The sequence below is a fragment of the Chaetura pelagica genome, unplaced genomic scaffold, assembly GCF_000747805.2.
Source record: "Chaetura pelagica isolate M959 unplaced genomic scaffold, ChaPel_1.0 scaffold126, whole genome shotgun sequence".
NCBI classification, from domain to species: domain Eukaryota; kingdom Metazoa; phylum Chordata; class Aves; order Apodiformes; family Apodidae; genus Chaetura; species Chaetura pelagica.
This window is the reverse complement of record NW_009953787.1, coordinates 2,637,846-2,657,969: the sequence shown is the minus strand read 5'-3', so window position 1 is coordinate 2,657,969 and position 20,124 is coordinate 2,637,846. Positions and strand designations below refer to the sequence as shown.

Below are 20,124 nucleotides of genomic sequence, written 5' to 3'. Positions count from 1 at the left end.
AGTGAAGTACATATAAATCAAATTCCTCAAGTAGTTTAACAGGTTACTAATAAATAAAATTGATAACTGATTCTCCTGACCCTTCTGGAAGGCACCAGATTGAGATAACCCCGCACAATGAGATCTGATATCAGTGAAGCATCAAGCCATTCTGTCTGTGCACGTCATGGAAGCAGCACGCTTGAAGGCAGTAAATGCAACTACCAATGGCTTAAGCCACAGGTCAGGATACTCAGAAGGGTTTTAATAAGGAATGTCATACCCAACCCAAATACACATTAGCACTTATAAGAACAGACATCACATCCTTCAAAACAACTGCTTAAAATAAAATCTAAACAATCTCAGGGCTGTTTTTTTACATCACCAGCTTTCATCAGAGCCTTAATAGCTCTGGCCCTCATCTCAAGCTCCAAAAGCTCCAGCTGCTGTGCTGATGGCTGAACATCTTCTGACGGAGGAACAGCTAAAGTAGCTGCTTTAGGCTCCTTTGGGCTGGACTCTGCCAACCCCAGTATCTCATTCACACTTTTCTCAATGTCCTTCTCAAGGTCATCTATCTGACCAGCTCCACTTCTTATACCATTTTCTGGCATATCTGGGCCATCTTCTTCATTGCATGGGCCTTCTATGTCACTATCATATGCATCTGCATTTATGCTGAGGACATCACTATCTTCTCCCTTGCCTGTAACACAAAAGCAACAATCATATAGTTGCCTAACAGAACTATTTTTCTTTCAACTTACAAAATTGCTTCTGCTTAAAGTGTTTCTCTGCAGATTAAGAGTGGCAAAAAGATATGTGAATTTAAGACAACTAATTCTTCTTTTTCTCCTCCAACTTTTAAGGCTGATCTAATTTAGACAAGAGTTAATGCATTTTTATGCCAATTTAGAGGAACATGTAGTATAACAAAGCAGCAGTACCAGGAAAATTTATTCCATCCTATTGAGTTACATGATCTATTTTCCTAATTATAATGTCATTAGATTTTATATCACAAGGAAGCCTCTGCAGTGCAAAATTGATTATTGTTTATTATCTTTTAAGTAAACTTAAAATGCAAATTTAAAAATCACAATTCAAAATTGATTTATGTATTTTTAAAGGTGAGGGACACTGTCGTCAGGTACAGTATTAAAATGAATAGAAACTGCCCTTATAGTACAACTATTCAGAATCAATCACAAGTATTTCCAATGTTAAGTCAGTAGAAATATGGAGAAAGTATGACACTGTCTTTCAATGCTTTATTAAAGTTGGAGTTCAGTTAAAAAAAATAACTGGACGGGGCAGCGCAATTAAGAAAGCAAAACTCTAACAGAACCTAACTGTTATGACAATCTGGCTACAGGGAGACAAGTGCTTTTGATACATAGGCCTCAGAAATTATTGGTCCTTTACCAACCTTTGTAATTGTGCAAACTTACAGTAGGATGGTTCCTCTTTAAAATGAGCGTTTTATAGTCATATGATTGTACCGTTACCAATTCTAAAGGTTTTATCATTGTTTTTGGTAGTATGACTACCCAAAGGCATGGCTATGTTTCTTGTTGATTAATAATGAGGGTTTAGAACTAAAGATCTGTGGGTTTGAAATATATATCATTTCTTGCCATGAGGATTCAAATGGAGTTAAAATTCCTGTGCAAGCTAGTTTAGTCTATAATGATGCCCTATATATCAAAAATATTCTTTATCCCATATTCAGATGGTACTGCAAGCTTGTTTTTTAAAAATTTTATTTCTCCTTTAAAAATATGCGAGTGCATGAAGACAGGGAAGCCAAGCTCTTCTTAGTACTGCACACTAACAGAACTAGTGGCAATATGTTACTCTTGATTGTTTTTCCATTTCTCATTGATTTTTTTTATATATATATTGGGGTTTTGGTTTGGTTTTTTTTGTCACATGACACAGCACTGGAACCAGGCAGGTTGTGGAGTCTCCTTCCCTGGAGACATTTCAAAACACTCCTGGATGTGTTCCTCTGTAACCTACTCTAGGGGATCCTGCTCTAGCAGGTGGTATGGACTAGATGATCTTTCAGGGTTCCTTTCAACCCCTGGTTCAGTGATTCTGTGTAAGAACACACTTAACATTTTTACTGTAAGAGTGGTCAAATACTAGAGCAGGTTTCCCAGAGGGGTTGTGGAGTCTCCATGCCTGCATCTATTCAAAACTTGACAGCACATGGTCCTGAGCAACCTACCTGAGCAGGAGTATGGGGTTTGATGAACTCAATGCTTCTAACCTAAGCAATTCTGTGACTGATTCTTAGACCGAGTATGTTGACATACAGCTCTTAAGAGGTTCTCTCTCAGCAAACTGTTCAATATTTTTTGGAATTGCTAGTTTCATCCACCCATATCTTTGGTTCCTGAACCTCAAAGCTGAGGGCTAGAAGTACTGACTTGCAAGAATTGCAGCAGAACTACCAGCTACTGAAAACCCAAGCAAGTACATCCCCTATGAACTGCTCATTTTTAACAGCAGGCAATCAAAATCTTTCAAACACTAAAAATATTTAAAAAACCCCAAAATATCGATAAAGCAGTCTTAACGCAGCATGGACCTCTGATTTTAATGCCTTTAACTAATTATCTTCCTATTGCTGGCTTTTTTGCTCAAGATGCTCACATCTAATCTTTTACTGCTGGAAAACTTCTGGAAATATTTAAAAAATTATTCCTCTCAATAAGAAAGTTCCTTTGAAACTGGCCAAATACAAGCAACTCTCTCCCTTCACAGCAGAGTAATGCCTCTCGGAAACAACATTTTTAGAAGTCTTTGATTTATGCTGGTATCATTTCAGGGTCTTTCATTATCCAGTAAATATTTCAAAATGCAGGGAAAGGAATATGAGACTTTTCTTGAAAACACAAGCCTGAGGTGATCAGCATAGGGATCTGTTTTTTTAAAAAATATTTTTAAACACCTTTTTGTACATGCGTTTCGTTCTAATTCATGAGCAGTGCAGTAAAACAGTTGGAAAGATTTGTTTATCTCAGGGTGTAAAATGTTCCTTCTATCCTGAGGATGTGAAAATCAAAACTATACTGACTGCTAAGAAAGCTACAATACGTACTGCCTCTGCCTGAAAAATAAGTAAGGGAAAAGAGGGAAGGGGAAGGGAAAAGAGGGAAGGGGAAGCAAAAGGAAGGCAGATTTTTTTGCACTTCAAAAACAAATTAGGATATTAATAAATAACCCTCCTCATAGCAGTGTGTATAAAATGAACTCCTAAGATACGAAAATACCCGGTTCTTCTATGCTAAGCAGTTTTGCCCTGTCCTGCTGTGATAGTAATTTGGAGATTAATATTTCAGTTTCAGATGCAGTTTTATCTATTTCCCTTACTATCAAATCAACTTTGAATACTATCTTTTAAACTTGCAAGACACAAATCATGTAAAAGATATATGCAATGGGAATCAACAGGATTAAGAAATGGAAATTCTTCTGTCTTGCTACATGGCATCAGTCAGTATTTACCTAACACACTGCTCAACCAAGCAAGATTGCCATGGCCCAAAAAAAAAAAGATGCATCAACAGATCAGAGTTCAAAGCCTGGAAGTTAACTTCTGAGCATACTTGCCCTACTTCATGGCCACTGAGAAACTAACTTTGTGCTGAGTCTGGCTGTGATGGAGTTAATTTTCCTCACAGCAGCCTGCAAGGTGCTTAGTTTTGGCTCTGTTTCTGAAACACTGTTGGTAACACCCTAGTAACACCTGTTCTGAACAGTACTTGCACAGCTGCAGGGCTTTCTTTGCTTCTTACTCTGAACCCACAGCAATCAGGCTGGGGGTGGGCAAGAGGTTGGGAGGGATACACAGCCAAGACATCTGAGCCTAATTGACCAGAGGGATATTCTCACCATATGATGTTGTGCTCTGCAATAAAAGCTTCAGGAAAGAAGGAGTAAAGAGGGATTATGATTCAGTATTATGGCATTTGTTTTCCCAAATAACTGTTAAGCCCACTGAGGCTTTGCTTTCCAAGAAGTGGCTAAAAATCTGTTTGTCAATGGGAAATAGTAAGTTAATACCTTATTTTCCTTTGTTTTAGTGCACAGCTTTTGCTCCTGGAGCCTCCAAAAGTGTATAATACAGTATTAATATAATCAGATTGTCCTACAACTATTTAATTAGATTATGGGTTTTATTTTCCTCTATAGCAGTTGTAATTTTACACAGTAATACAGACCATGGTTGTAATTTACCTTATTATATTTTTCATTTTGATATCTTCCACTTTTTTTCTTCAGCTAGAGTTGCAAAATACATTTTAGCACACTTAAATTTTTTTATTTATTTCATTTCATTCACTTTTGCTTATTCTCTCAGTCTCTCTTCCCATAGAATCACAGGTTGCCACTCAACAGAATGATTAGAGTTATATTTCTAAATGTATATGGAGGATCTCTAAAGCTCCTTAAAGCTAATATCTTAAGTGGAGCTACTCTTACAGCCCAAAGCCATAATGATACTCTAGTTTATTAAGTCATAAAAAACAACAACAAAGCAATCACCTGCAACAGTCATCAATTCCCTTTGATAATACAAAAGGGTAAGAGATCTTCAGAAAATCCATCAGTTCTAAGATCACTTCATATAGTACAACAAGCAGCATTTAAAGCATTCCTCACAAAGCCATAGCAACCTGCTCCTAAAAGTTATGAAGGTTTTATCATTACTCTTTTCTTCTCCATGTAATTCCCTTCACTAATTACTTCAGAAAAAAATATGTTTCTTGAAGTTATTCCAAGATACATCTTTTAGAGAGCATTCTGAACTCTGAAGTAGGAGTTGCAGGAAGCAAGTATTATTAAATCTTTGCAGAAGTGAAATATAGCTTATAGGAATTTGCAACATTCTTTGATTGGAAAAGCTATTTCTGATGTTACTGCCTACAGCTAGTCCAAATGAAATTAAACAGACTGAGGCAGAATCACCTAATATCTCTACTGCTTCATACACAAAATAATACTGGCAATTGGTGCTGATTTAATGACTGGAATAAAACAAATAACTGCTTCAGGTTAAGAAAATTGTTTCCTTACACTGCAGGTACTCAAGTGCATACCACTTGAGTGTATTTTATCTGCTTTTGTATTTTTTATTCTGCCAGTCACTGTAGCACCTGAATGTCTCACCCACTACATTTCTGCTTTTAGGAAGAGAAACAGACAAGACAAAATATTTGTCCTCAGAGATTCAAAGACTGAGTGTGTATTTCCACTGGCACTGACTTCAAGTAAAATATAATAGTAATCAGTAGTGCTGGGTATAAGCACCAGTCTGTTGGATCTCAGCTCTGCACAATCAAACAAAGCAAGGTATCATGTATCAAGACTGAACACAATCATTAAATTACATGAAGATCCTTTGTAAACAATTATTATAATAGATTTCTATGAATGTCAAAACAGAGTACTGTAGAGTTTTATGATCACCTCAAGCGAAAGTAAACTGACCTCTCAAAGGATTCAACAAATGGTAGTGTCAGTAATGTAAGTACAGCCAGCAGGGAGAATGAGGTGTTTCTGCCTCTCTACTCCACTCTTGTGAGACCACACCTGGAGTACTGTGTACAGCTCTGGAGCCCTCAGCGCAGGAAAGATACAGGCTGTTGGAGAGGGTCCAGAGGAGGATCATGAAGATTATGAGACAGCTGGAGCACCTCTTTTATGAACACAGGCTTAGAGAGTTGGGGCTGTTCAGCCTGGAGAAGGCTCTGGGGAGACCTTACAGCAGCTTTCCAGTACCTGAAGGGACTACAAGAAAGCTGAGAGGGACTTTCCACCAGAGAGGGTAGTGATAGGACAAGGGGTAACGGCTTTTAACTGAAAGAGGGTAGAATTAGGTTGGACATCAGGAAGAAATTCTTCACCATGAGGGTAGTAAAGTACTGGAATAGCCTAAGGAGGTTGTGGATGCCCCATTCCTGGAGGTGTTTAAAGCCAGGTTAGATGAGGCTTTGTGCAAGCTGGTCTAGTGGGAGGCGTCCCTGCCCACAGCAGAGAGGTTAGAACCTGATGATCTTTAAGGTTCCTTCCAACCTTAACCATTCTGTGATTCTATGATTCTATTAGTAATCACCTATATAGCAAGAAATTGAAATTACTGAAATTCTTCCTCAGTGGCAAAACTAAATATGAAGAGCCAAATGAGCCTTTCAAGTGCATGTTCCAGAAGCTAATTCAGCAGACTTTGAAGAACAGCGATTTGTTTCTAGCCACAAAAAAATCCAGTCGCACAGAATTTAGAAGGCAAAGTTCCTACAACATTCCACCTTTCCTTTCTGCAACTGGATCCAAGGGAGAGGTTGTAACCTTACACCAGCTGATTTCTAAGAGGATGGTTGTCTGTGATGGCAGCTACTGATAAAGACAGCTATCAGTTAATTCAAACTGGTCACTGCCTAACATCAAGAAAACAAAATTTCAGCTTTCTTCACTACATACCTTGTTTTGATTCCTGACCTTCCAGCTTGTTTTCTTCTCTCAGAGAAGAAGTAGAGTCTATACTGTTATCCTGCCTGGGGAAAAAAAAAAAAAATAAAAAAAAATGGGGACATTTTAATCTACATCTTTTACAGTGTAAGGTAACGTTTCTAAGTTTACTGTACTAAAGGAACTATGTGGTGGTGGACCAATATGCTGGCTACATATGAATAAAGGTAACACACAAAGTGCTAAATGAAGCACTTGAGAATGAGTTTTTTTTAATTTTGCCTAGCAATACACAAGGATAAAGCAAATATTTCCACTAGTCTTTCAGAATAACAATCCTCACTGGTAGCCTCTCCCTAATATTAGGAACTTTTCTCTAAAACTGAGAATAAATTATCACACAGTTAAATTATTTGAAAAAAACACCCTGTAGTTTCAGTTGCATTCAAATACTATTTACTCTTTTCTTTTGAAATTAAGAAGCTATTTTCATGAAATTATCATCACTCCACCACCATGCACCTCTCCTACATCAAAATCTCATAGCTTCACAAAGGGCCAATTTTTACAATGAAATGTGACTCAACTGTTAAATTGCATTCAATATCCACACCTCTTTATTTCTTCTCTTTAAAGACTTCTATTCTACTATAAGGTTTCAAGTGCTTTATACAAGGGATAAGGAACAGATGCTTCTGTGAAATGCTCGTGCACTTCAAACATTTCAAACTGTGAAAACGCTGTGAAATATCTAGGAAGAAAGAAGGCAGAAAGACAAAGAATCACAGAGACAGTTCAGCTGCCATGTGTAGGAGTCAGTGCCCCTCTCCTAAAAACTACATGGCTCGCAAGGCAGTGAATGAGCACAAAACAGCTGCCCATAAACTGTATGGGGACTTTGCCTGTCTCTCCCCTCCTCCCTGACATAAACTTCAGACTGGACTCCATGTTAAAGACAAGAGAATCCTGTAGTGGGAATCCACTGGAAACATTGGTGTGAAGTGCTGCCCAGAGACCGCTGCCAACCCGCAGTGGTTGGACTGTAGCCCGGGAAGAGGGCGAAGCCCAGTCCAGCACAGGGAAATATGCTGTAACAACTTATAAAAAGGACTGCAGCAGCCAGGCTCCTGCTGGCTCTCTTGGAATGCAAAGGAAATGCTGCTGGTCAGTGGAGAAGTCTGCCAGCTCTCTAGAGAGACTAAGGGAAATATGGTCAGTCAGCGTAAAGGGGCAAAATACTGCTGCTCCCTGGGAGTGCTGGAGAAGGCCTGCCAGTTCCTGTGAGCTTCTGGTGAACACTGCCTGTCCGTGGGGAGGATCATGAGTGGCTGTCCACCTGGATCGCAGACCATCAAAAGGACTCTAGTTACTGCTCTTCCTGCCCTCACAGCGTGGTTAAACCTGTCTGCCAGTGAGGCAGGAAGACAGGGAAAACCTACAAACAGCTGACCATCTCGGGACTTGGGTAAAGAAAATTATTTACTTGCTCTTAATCCTTCCTTGCCCATCTACCCAGCTTTTCCTAAAATTGAATACTGAACCCTTTTCCTCATGTTCTCACAAGATTATTTTTTTTTTCAGGTGTCCAGTGGCTATGTTAAGAGTGAGAACACTGTAATACTTCTAGCCATATCCCTGAAAAATAGTTATTTTGATTGTTATTTCCTTTTATGGTAATAGCAAAGGTTACAAATCAATAGACTCTTCTCTTTCTCCCATTTTTTGGAAGTATTGCAAAAAAATCTGTATGGTAGCATGCAATAAATGACGAAGGAGAATGTGTAGCTGTTTCCATATGCACATAACACCTGGCAAAGATTATTAAATGTTCTGCATCTTAGGTAAGTAAAGAGCAATGTACTGTCAAATGCCATTATAATAAACTAGGAATAGACTATTTACTGTGATGCATTCTTCTCAGAACTAAATGGTATGAATCTGTCCTGCTTTGAGACAGGATAGAATTAATTTTCTTTTTTGTGATTTTACTTTTCAGTTGAGTCCCTTCTAAGTGGCTGCAGTTTCTGAAATGGGCAGCATGTTTCTCAGTTAGTATCTGTCTCTAGGACTGATAATACTGATGTTTATGGTAAACTGCTGGAGAATGATACACAGAACCAAGGCCACTGTTTGGTTCTGAAAAAACATCTTGTGCTTCGGAACCAGAGACCCTCCTTTAGGGAGACGCAGACCAGACAGGTGTTACCAAAATTAACCAAAGTATTCTACTCCATACACATCATACTAGATATAAATTTGAGGGATCATGGGGTCAAGCTCTTTCTTTGTCCATGGCCAGTGTCCTGGGAGGATTCCATCCATTCATCTGCCTTTGATCCCAATGCCTGTGTTCCTACATCCAAGCTCCCATCTGCCACTGACTCCAGGAGTTGAGTCTGGGACTTTTCCAGGGCCTGCCCTACATCCTCAGTGGTGATGTGGGTGTTATTGATGGGAGGGTGGGTGGGTGATAGAGCTTTTGTGTATATTTATATATTTTTCATTCTTTTCCTTTTCATCACTACTGTATCATTAAAGCTGTGTAGTTTATTTTCCAACCTGTTAAGAGTCTCTCTTCCCTATTTCCACATTTCTCTATAAGCGGAGGAAGGGTTAACAGAGAGCAATTTGTCATGCATTTAATTGCTGGCCCAGCATTAAACCATGACAGATTTATGGCACCAAATGTAGTCTCATTAGCTTGAGCTCAGGCTTAAATCCTGACTAATTGTCTAAACAGTTTGAATTCTGAATTTGGTAGTAGGATACCGGAATGGCTCTGTTGAGAGTATCAGAGTCCCAAAGGGCTAGAAATTGAACAATGATGTTGTACCTATGGTATGCAAGGTATCAGATATGTTGCTTTGCAGCTGGTTTTAGTGTTAATTTGTTGTTTATCAATGATAAGTGCTTCTTGAGAGCTGTAGTTGTGATATAGTCCTTAATACTGACATGCATTGTGGTGTATTTTGCAGTGATGTTTCATGTTGACATACAAAACTGTTAGTAATTGCATTCTCAGCTTTATCTTAGGGAACTACACTACTCCGTATTCTCTCAAGCTGAGTCCACCAGATTTTGATCAACATAGCTGAATATTATGAATGCTTTTGATGTGTTGGGGAGGCATAAGACAACCATCCCAACTCTGAGAGCAAGCACACCCATTAATAGGGTGAAAACTGCTACTTGAAAGCAGAGCTCTGCTGTTGCCTCTGCAGCCACTATTTCCACCCCCACAGGCCCAGCAAGGATTCCAACAGGGCTGGTGAAAACTGTAAACGTTGCTGCTACTACTGCAGCCACTGCTTCCACCTTTCAAGTTGCTTTCCTACTTGGACAACTCAGGAAGTGTTCTGCCAACCTTTTAATTTACATTTGATTTTCCATTCCCAGGCAGGACTGAAAGAGAAAGAATGGATACAAACTAGTTGTTCAAGTATCTACACTGAGCGCAAAGTTTGTATGTACGGCTGACCGCATCAGAAAATTATTTAAACTCTGCCTCTTCACAAAAAAAAAAAAAGTCTGGTCATTTACTTTCTATTCCAGTCACCAGTCTCATACTATGAAGGCCAGAGGTATTGTAAATTAACTACAACCCTCATATGTTAGTAAACTAAGCCCAGAATTCAACAAATAAAATCAGGTCTGTTGTATGAAATGGTTTAGACATGTGCACCAGAGTCTAAACCTTCCTTCTGTCATGGGAAAAAGAACACCATGACATTACCATCTCATGAGTTCTGCACTCATGATATGGTCAAGAGTTAACTGACATCCACCCCAGTTACCACTCCAGTGAACCTGCAGAGGTGTGCCCTGGGGAAACACTTCAGCACTCTCAGTGCCAGGCTCCAGGATGTAGCTTAGGATCAGAGCCTAACTAGTTCTGTGCTTTAAGACTGTGGCCAGACCCCTGGGTAGCAACATTTCCCACCCATCTCCATTACTGGGCAGGGTTAGGCCAGATGGCACCACAGACTGCCATCTACATCTGTCCATGATGCTGTCACAGCACATCTTCCCAGAAATTCCAGGCTTTACTCCTGTCATTTGCCAAGGCTCTGCACACTCAGCTCTCCATTATATTGTCCTGCCCACTATGTTACACATTTAATGCTGAGTCACTGTAAGCACAAAGGCCCAGTGAGGAGCAGAGGAATCAGCAAACAGGGGAACCCTTAGCAACTTCACCTGTGGAGATGGATCACCCTGCCCAAGTTGCTCCTAGGGTTGTGAAAGCTGAGCAACCAGCCTGTACGCTGGGAATGAAACCTAGTTAAGAGGAGATAGCTAGAGAAATCACACGCTGAAGGGTGTTACTGTCTGCAGGAGCAAGGGGGTCTGTATAGGATGCTGGGGAAGAGCATTTCAGGATTCTATAAAATGTACTGCTGGAATTTTTTTAAGGGGAGCATTGGAATATGCAAGGCAGCATGGGATGTTTAAAGAACCAAAGGTGAGAAAGGGAGAAAATAAGGCAGACTGAGAAAGCACAAGCATGTAGAAGAAAAAAAACAACAAACAAACAAAAAATCCACACAAAACCAAACCAAACAAACAACCGTAAAGGTCCAGCAGAGTGTAAACAGATCCCTGGTCAGAACACTTGTCAGGCCAAGCCCGGGATCTGAACATCACAGTCTGTCCAACCTTCTTATTGAACTCTACTGCTAAATATTTTTCCAAATGAGAGGACACTAATCTCTGTATATATATGCATGCATGTCTGCATGCATGCAAGTGTCACTGACTGCAAAGTGGACCACAGGCCACAGGGGCCTGCAGGACTGCGCCAGAAACTAGACAGAATGAAAAAGTGCACAGTTCCTCAGGGAAGTTCAACACCATGCATCAATGCGTATGCAGATGCTTGTAATTCACCAGCAAACCTCAGGCTAGTCTAGTCAGCAAGTAGGATAAGAAGTCTGGGAGTCAGAGATCAACAAACTGTAAGATCAGAGGCCAAATTCCTGAAAGAAACTAAAGCCTGCAAGCAGATAAACTGAGGAACCATAGCTCCACTAGATACCCAAGTCTGAGTATAAGCTATCAGGGACAACCACAGCTGTGCACCAGTTATCACAGAGGCCTGTGTGGGCAAGGAGGTCCAAGCATCAAGTGGAGTGGGGATGCAAACCTTGTAGGCCTGTATGTCCAAGTGCCAGCAGCTGGGGAGACCAGTGGATCTGGGACCAGCTACTGGTCAACAGACCTATAAGGATCAACTTTTTTAAAATTTATTTTTATTTTAAGCAACTCCTAAGCATTTTTTATATTTAAGTCACTCAACTCTTGACCAAAATAAGGTTGTGATATATGCTGCTTAAAAGCTGCTAAGGCTGCCCCTAGCCTTTCCAATCTCACACATATGCTTCATAATTTTGTACGGAGCAGTAATCTCTGTACTACACAGCAATGTGTCACTTGGGAAAGTCTGACCTTGTACTAACAGCATACAGGCAAGAAACTCCACATCTGTGCTACCACCTTGAGCTTCAATGTAAGTTTTCACTGAGGAATTATAATCACCCCTTTATCAGAAAACTCAGAGTGACCCCTAATGGTTCAATCACTGGCTGTGAAATCTTCTACACCCTTTTTAGCCGCTACATAAAAAAAAACCCATCAACTGAAAAAATCACACATCAAAACTCATAAATATTCTTCCTGTTGCCTTGACACTATTGCTGATTACTGAAAAACCATATTCCTGTAAAGACTACATACTAGCAGCAAAATAATTTTTAGAACCCAGAAGTATTTTCACAGCACGTTCTAGTCTTTCAGAATCGATTGGAATGGACAGTACTGCTGGTCAATTTTCACTACTTCATTCAATAGGTGGGCATTCTGCACCATCTTGTGGCCAAGCAGAAGCATTTCAGGTCACAGTTCAGTTTTGCTCTCAACTAAACCTTGTTGAATTTGTTAATAAGAAATATTTTTTTCCTAAGCATCTATACTGTGGCATAGATCTAAGAAAGGGTAGCACAATATCATGTCTCCAAATAATGGGAGTAGAAAATATGCTAATACAAAAATAAGGCACAGTATAAGAATTTAATACCCACCTCTCATGACATGCCAGCAAGCAACCACAGTAATATGAAGCTCCCTCTTTTTATCAGTCTTTATAGATACTTCTCCAGGATAACAGTTAAGCGCAAAGTCACTCTTCCAGGAGATGAACTCAGCATTTTAATATTTTTTTTTTAATAGAACAATATTTGCACAGTATGTTCTTTTCAGCAGAAAGAAGCTAACTATGTTTGTTGGTGACAAAAGCTGTCAATTTAGATGTGCCCTATGCTAGTTTTTCATGTTGGCATGCTCCACGTTAGCATAATGCTTATTTGGACTCTCACATGTAGATTCTGTAGAGAACCTATTACTTTCAGGAATCTGCATAACTGTCAAAGAAACCTGGGTTTGAGGATGATGTGGTACCACAACGCCAGCAGATTATGCAGTAAAACAGCAGCATGGATTAGAAGGGGTACCAGTCAGAGAAGCAGACCATGAAGAACAGCACTGCACTACTGATGGCTGGTATTCCAAGCTTCGGCATTAGCTGCAGTTGGAGACCAGCAGAGAAAGTTTGTGACAGAAAAAAAATTCTTAATGCACTGGACTAGAAGACAGTCTAAAAAAAAAAAAGAGACACAGTCATGCTGATCCTGTCCTTACAGGGCTTTTAATTGTTGTAAAAAAATACTCACTTGAATCTCTGGAGTGAGGCTTGAGATCAATGCACCTTCCTAAAATAAAATTTGTTTTTGCAGTTCCAAAAATAAAAAATATTTCCAGAAGTACCAAGTCCTCATAAGCTTCCTTTAATATTTTTATTCCAAGGGTAGTTTTTTATGAAAAATAAGAATGAAAATAATTAACAGCAAGAAATTTAAGAAAAAAGGAAAAAAATTCTTTATGAAATAGTGCTCCTCAGGAAAGGTATCCCAAATGACAGATGCTAACAAAATAGTTTAATGAGCTATGAAAGGGCCATCAGTCTGATGACAGCTGAAGTTGGAGGACGAGAACAGAAGACATTGAACAGACACCAAATGCTTGTGTATCTGTTCACTGATTCAAGTTGCCTGTTCTTTCAGTGATTCCAAATGGTGAAGCTAACTGTCCTAGAGAGGTAAATATCAGATGGCAATTGCATGTTTATGAACAGCCCAGTACCCAGGAGCAAAACATGTCAAAACAAGACTAGCATTTAAATTGCTAATGTTTCTAAAACAAAAGAAGCCAAAATGGCATGCCTGACTGCAAAGCAGTTAAAAGCCTAGAAACTCTTGAAAGATTGAATATCAAACTGCAAATTTTCACCCAGTGCAAAAAATTAATCACATTAGATTTTCAAAGCAAATTATAATGTACTCACATTAACATAATACCACCATAACGATACTAGCATGCTTGTTCTTTCTATACATATTTTATTACTGCAGCAAATAATTTACCTTCAGTCTTTCTGTTGGAGGATATTTAAAGAGCCAATTCAGGGAATAGAAGTTAAATAGGTCAATAACATATTATCACCTTTTGAATGAGATTAGAAGAATGCCTACCTGATTGTGCAGGACATTATAAGCTAACTCACTCCAGTTAAATATCTGTTATTTAGTTAGAAGTTTGGTGTTCAGCAATTCCCTTGGATAATGGTATTCCATTGCAAACACAAAAAATAATGAAAATCTGAGAATTGCATAGTCTACATTCTACAGGGAGCTCACAAGTAATGAAGAGTAACTATAGTAACAGCAATTTCCAGGGACTGGTCAACCAAGGCCCAGTTTCTTCAGTTCTTCTGTATGTTTATTCCAGGATTTCTAGTGTTTAACTCAGAATAATCTGATGACAAAATAACAGAAGTTTTGACAGAGATAAAATTTAGGACAAATCTTGGGACTTCTGTTGTGGTGGCAAAACAAGGACATATGCATCAAAAAAAGTAAGGTTCAATTTCCAATTACAGATGGGATACCATCCTAAACCTTCAGATAAAGATCTGAATTTTGCAATCTTACACATACCTGGACAAACTTACCTAAATCCCTGCTACTTCTAGAGGTACAGGCAGGAATCACTCTATATATAGAATCACAGAATGGTTTGGGTTGGAAGGGACCTTAAAGATCATTCACTTCCAACCCCCTGCATGGGAAGGGACACCTTCCAATAGACCAGGTTTCTCAAAGGCCCATCCTACCTGGGGTTAAACATTTCTGAGCAGATGTTTCAAGACAGATAAATATTTACCTATCTGAGGAAAAAAAAGAAAAAGAAAAAGAAACAAAGAGACACAGTATGAACTATGCCTTTCTAAAAAAGCCTGTGCATTTTAATATACTTGTAATTTCTTCAGGTGTACTGATCTAAGCTTTCTGGATTTTTACTGATATATGAACATCGGTAAGGTGTAAGTCTGTTGAATACTTATTATTTCTTTTAAAGAACAAGGATGAAAGAAACAAACTGATATATCCAATCAGTTAACAATTTTTTTACTAGAGTAAGACCTGATATTTGCATTTTCCTTTCCTGCATTTACATGTCCATGAAAAAAACTATAGCAAGCCAGATATAAAACAAACAAAAAAAAGGCTTTAATGTTGCATCATTAGTAAAATGCAGAAAAATGTAGTCAGTTGTAAGAAAGCCACAAGTAATTAAGACAACTTAGGAAGAACCAATAGTGAGAATATCAACAAACTGCCCTTTTCATTTTGAAAAATCTTTTCCTAGGGTGAACAAATTCACCCATTTAATCTCAGATGATAAATAAAACATAATAATGAATACAAATGACCAAAGCTTAGCTTGGCAATGCACTTTTCACTATTTCTTCACTTTTGCATCTTTAGCCTCCCTGCCCGCTGACTGACTTGTTGCAGTTCAGTTTGAAACACGGTTCTCTGAAGTTTTGTAAACCTGCATTTCTCTTTATTTACACATAGGTTGCAAAAAAAGTTAACCTAAAAGCCCACAGATTAATCTTATTTAGTAAAAAGCACTTGTGATATTTTACAGTTGTAAAAATATAATATTGCTCCTCTTAATAAGCACTGGGTTTAATGTTTAATATAAGAACTCTCTTTTCCTCATTTCACCTACCATTACTTCTCATTCATCCAAACAGGTTTTTGTTTTTTGTTAAAGCTGGTACACAGCTTAACCCATGAGCAAAGGTCATGAGATAGCACCAATGTGTGTAGTGCACTATTTTTTAACCCACTGCACTAAAAGGAAAATAAACCCCACAATTCCTACACTGAAGTATCTCTCCTCCAGTTTGGAGGTATCTGAAACATTTTACTATAAGGATGAAGATAGAGGTACAGTAACAGGCGCACCAAGCTCATTCTGTTCATCAAAGGAAACAATCTGCTCTGTAACTTTGATTAACATCTCACAGTTTCTTGTATTTTTAAGACATTTTCTTCTTGATTTTGCTGTCAGTCACTGTTCACGGCTTTCTAACCAGCAACAACCTAGCTTTGTAGGTTTTTGGTAACTGCAGTAATGGTTAAAGGAAAATCATGTCATTTCTCCACAAATCAAAAATCTGGAGCATTTCCCATGGTTTCCTTAGCTAATAAATTTGTCTTCTCATTCTGTTTAGAAGCTCACTGGCAAAACACCAGTTACTTAACAGAGACTCCTTTATATAAAGGAGACCTGAAATTTAGTGTATTTTGTAGGGGGTTTTTAATATTTTTGTTTACTTTCTTAAATAGCAAGCAGACGGCAATGTCCAAAATAAGAAAATTAGTCCACATAAATGGGTACACTGACACCATTCACAGATTATATAGGCAACAATCGCACACAGGGGAATGAAATACAGCCACAAATCAGCTCCAAATGGCAACCTAGAATAAATAGCGTCAAAAGATATTAAAAACTGCATCACATGAGAAAAACTGAAGCATCACTTAACTTAGTATCACTGCATTTTCTGGTATATTTTTATGATTAAATGTGATAAAAGAAAATCAGTTAATCCAGTAACTTCATAGCAGATGAGTGTCAATGGTGCTTCAACTGGGGCAGGAATGAAGGACCAAAAAGGAAAGTAGAAGAAAAAGGGTACCTTCAAGCTAGGAGCGTGCACATGTCAAATTACAACTCAACTGGTGGGCTGTAACACTGCAATGAAACCCAGTTATGTGCTCAAGATACATTAATGTGTCACAAAGTGATAAAGACATGTTTCTGAAGTTTAGAGCTTGCTAGCAGTCACAGCTCATTGTCATTTAACTAAAAGTAGTAATCTAAGTAGGGATGTAGCAACTGGGCTTTCCCCCACTGCATCTTACCATTTTTCATGAAAAATACGTGTATTGTTCAGTATTCTTAAATTAACTTTTTAAGTGTTTTTCCTTTTACTCACTGACTGACTGATTCACCTCCAGTCTTGTATCCTCCATCTGCCTCCTCGTCAGTATCAGAATCAGCTCCAATCTTGCCTGCATATACAGTTTCAAACAGGAAATGTAGGCAGGTAATATAATAAATGTTATGTTGTTAAGCTTACTTGTAAAGATTAACTAAATTGCAATCATCAGGCTTTTTTTCAAGCTAAAACAGATGCTCTAAAATCAGACAGTCAAAATCAAAACCTTATTTGTGAGTTTTCTGCTAGCAACATGGTTGACATTTTTCAGTCACAAAGTATTATAAATAAAAAAAAAACAACAAACCAAATCTGAACAGAATAGTCATTTCTAGTACAATAAAACACAGGAGACAGAATCAACAGAAGGCACTCTGCAGCACTCAAGACTCAAGGAGTTCCACTTAATTGAGATTACATCTATGTTTATAAGTAAGTTCTACAGCCCTTAAATATCAAGTGGAAGACTGGTAAGAAACTTAAAAGCTACAATGTCATAACTTCAATCAAATAAATGGCTGTGTGTCACAGCAGAGCAGAGAGAACCATCAAGAACTATTTAACTACACAAAATACTCCACTGCAATTGCTATTACAATTAAGCTGGTGTTGCGGTGTGTCATAAGTTTCTTTGCTGAGAACGTGGAGGCAACTTAGAATCTGTTTGCATTAAAACATTGATTTCAAACATACTTCTACCCTCCTAGGTTTGTTTTTCATTAAGTCAAAAGCTTTGTTCTTAGTTTGGGTACTAAGGAAAAGAAGCTTGTATTACTTTTTTCTGAATGTGTCCCTAATAGCTTCTAAATCAACAGACAATTTAATTCAAGCTTAAAAGATCAAAGCCACCATAAATACATATATACACACATGTAAGTATATATTAAGTGTAGATATGCGTGTAAATAAATTAATATACCTGTATGTATTAGTATTGCATATATACTCATGCTAATAGTATATCTAGTGTGTGCATATATTTAATACTAATATATTTGTATACAAATGTAAATAGACATATTTATACACTAATTTTTACTTATATATGTGTGTGTATATATATCAGTCCTATAAACAGTGAAAATCCAGTTCAGTGGCAGACTATTCTCTGGTGTACAGTCGTGCCCTAATGTTTCATTCATACCTTCTAGTATCTTCAACAGTTTTTTTTCAGATAACAGCTCCAACTGCTCCAAGCAAAGCCTTTTGATTTCATCCATGGAACAACTCTAAGGAGACAGACAAGACAGACCACAAGCTACAAAAAAATTCTGAGGACAGAGTAATTATGAATGACAATTAAGAGCCCAACTCTGCTGAATGCAGAGTTAACACAATTTGCAAAATCCCTTCCACATTCTGATCTGCACTGACAAACTGCTGAAGAATATCAGGTGTTTCAGTTTTGATAACTATCATAAATAGTGTGCCTTTCTTTCTCTGAAAAATTAAGCAATACACACTATCATTTACTTGACCTATGGCTTGGAGTTTTCACTGCAGCTGCAACCGTGAGCAGTAAAAATACTGGGCCATATATGTGAAGCATGGAGCAGCAAGCAACTATAGCCCTGATTAGGAGTAATTCATCACTCAGGAGCAGGTGGATTACACAACTAAGTCTGCAAAGGACAGAGCCAACTGTTGAATGCAAGTTCATAAACTGCAGCAAACACTGCTGTTGACAACACATTAATAGACGTCCCTCAAAATAAGGAAAACATATGAAATATGTAAATTGTTATTAATTTCTCATGCTTTTATGGGTATTTCAGTTACCTTCACATCTGTCATACTACTTTGTGTCCTCTTGGTAAAATGAAGTGATCATTTCACTTTCAAATACACTATCATGCTGTGTACAAGTACCAAAATTAGGAAGCGCTGAGGATATTGCAACATTCACAACCTTACTGTAGGTTTGGTTCCACACCACCGTGCCACTTGCTTTCAAATTCAAAAAAGCCTCTGCCTCCTGTTGCTCCAGATCCTTTTTCTCCCAGAGATGAGAGGTGGATGAAACTGTCTGCAATTCACTACATCTTTATAAGGAAGAACTCCTGCCTAACTTATATTAGTAATATGACTCATAAATAGAAAAACTGAAGACAACCTTTTAAGAACTATTAACAAACACCAAAAAAATGGCATTTCATCTGCAGCCTGTTATTTTGTACAGGCTGATAGCTTAATTTATTTTTATTAAATCCTGCAGTTCATGTCTAAAAGCATATGTTCTAAGATAGAAAAACTCTAGCAATGTTACCACTCAAGTCCACAGAACTTACAGCTTCAGAAGCTGTTTATCAATAAGGGATTTTACTGCCTTATTTCAGACATTAAAGAAACTCAGCTCACACGAACAGGAATCAACTTTATTAACAAATCAGCATATTTATTGGTGAACAACTCTACTGAATTTACTCCATGCAACCGTGAAACTTTTGCATTTCACTAACCAGTACACACACAGAACACACAGAAGATGCCTGTTCAGCAACAACTGACCAGTGGAAAAAGGCATAAGCTGGAAAAACTATATAAAATGTTAGAACAGTCTCACTTTCAGGGACTTGGTATAATTTTTATTTAAGAAATACAGAAGTAGGAGTTAAGCAGGGAGTCCACTAGAGTGAAGGTACGAAAGTGCTTTGTTACGCAAGCACTCAAGCTTGTAAAAGCATATAAAAAATAAGTGTATTTCAGTACCTTTAAAATATCAGGCAGCATCTTCTGTAGTTTCTTCTCTCCTATGACACAGAAACACTGTTGAAGCATTTCTTTTTTGTCTGCGATGTAGAAACTGACAGGTTTGAGAGACACACTGAGATCTAATCCTCCTTCTTCTATATCACTGGGTTGTTCAGCTTCTTCTGCTTTTTCTCCAGATGGTACATTGCATTTTTCTTCCTAAAATCAAGGAGGGCAAATAGTTTTCACATTTTGTAGCAAATTGGAGAAGGAAACTTACTGCTTCATTTGTGTTTGCAATAGTCTTCCCTTCTGTCTTGGTTTGAGTCAAGATGAAGCAAATTTTCCTTTTTACTGATTTTTTTTCCTTCAGTAAGCTTTCTTTTAACTAGCAACAGTGTGTTCTGCTAGATTGATAAGACACTGGAATGTTTTTCTAACCACTGAGGCTTCAAGGTTGCACCTTCACTCTGCCGGCTCAGACACTATGGGGAGATCTGTGGCCTCCCCGTAGGAGGCTGAGTTAGACAGACAGCAAAACTGGCCAGAGATATTCCATT

At 38.2% G+C, this 20,124-nt stretch overlaps 1 protein-coding gene across 1 annotated transcript; it reads right to left on the bottom strand.

The window, feature by feature from the left end:
- Positions 1-312: 312 nt before the first annotated feature.
- On the bottom strand, positions 313-19,777 carry CAAP1 (caspase activity and apoptosis inhibitor 1). Its single transcript, XM_010001013.1, has 5 exons — positions 19,583-19,777; positions 18,018-18,102; positions 16,871-16,946; positions 6,475-6,548; positions 313-688 (listed from the first exon to the last, which is right to left on the bottom strand). The coding sequence occupies exons 1-5, from the start codon at positions 19,649-19,651 to the stop codon at positions 345-347; spliced, it is 648 nt and encodes a 215-aa protein (XP_009999315.1). The 5' UTR covers positions 19,652-19,777; the 3' UTR covers positions 313-344.
- Positions 19,778-20,124: the final 347 nt, after the last annotated feature.

Coding starts and splice junctions, on each gene's coding strand:
- CAAP1 (XM_010001013.1), bottom strand. CDS start 19,651: ATGCTTCAACAGTGTTTCTGTGTCATAGGAGAGAAGAAACTACAGAAG. Junction 6,549..16,870: donor GGAGGTGAATCAGTCAGTCA/GTGAGTAAAAGG, acceptor TTTTTTCCCCAG/GCAGGATAACAGTATAGACT. Junction 689..6,474: donor AGGTCAGGAATCAAAACAAG/GTATGTAGTGAA, acceptor TTTGTGTTACAG/GCAAGGGAGAAGATAGTGAT.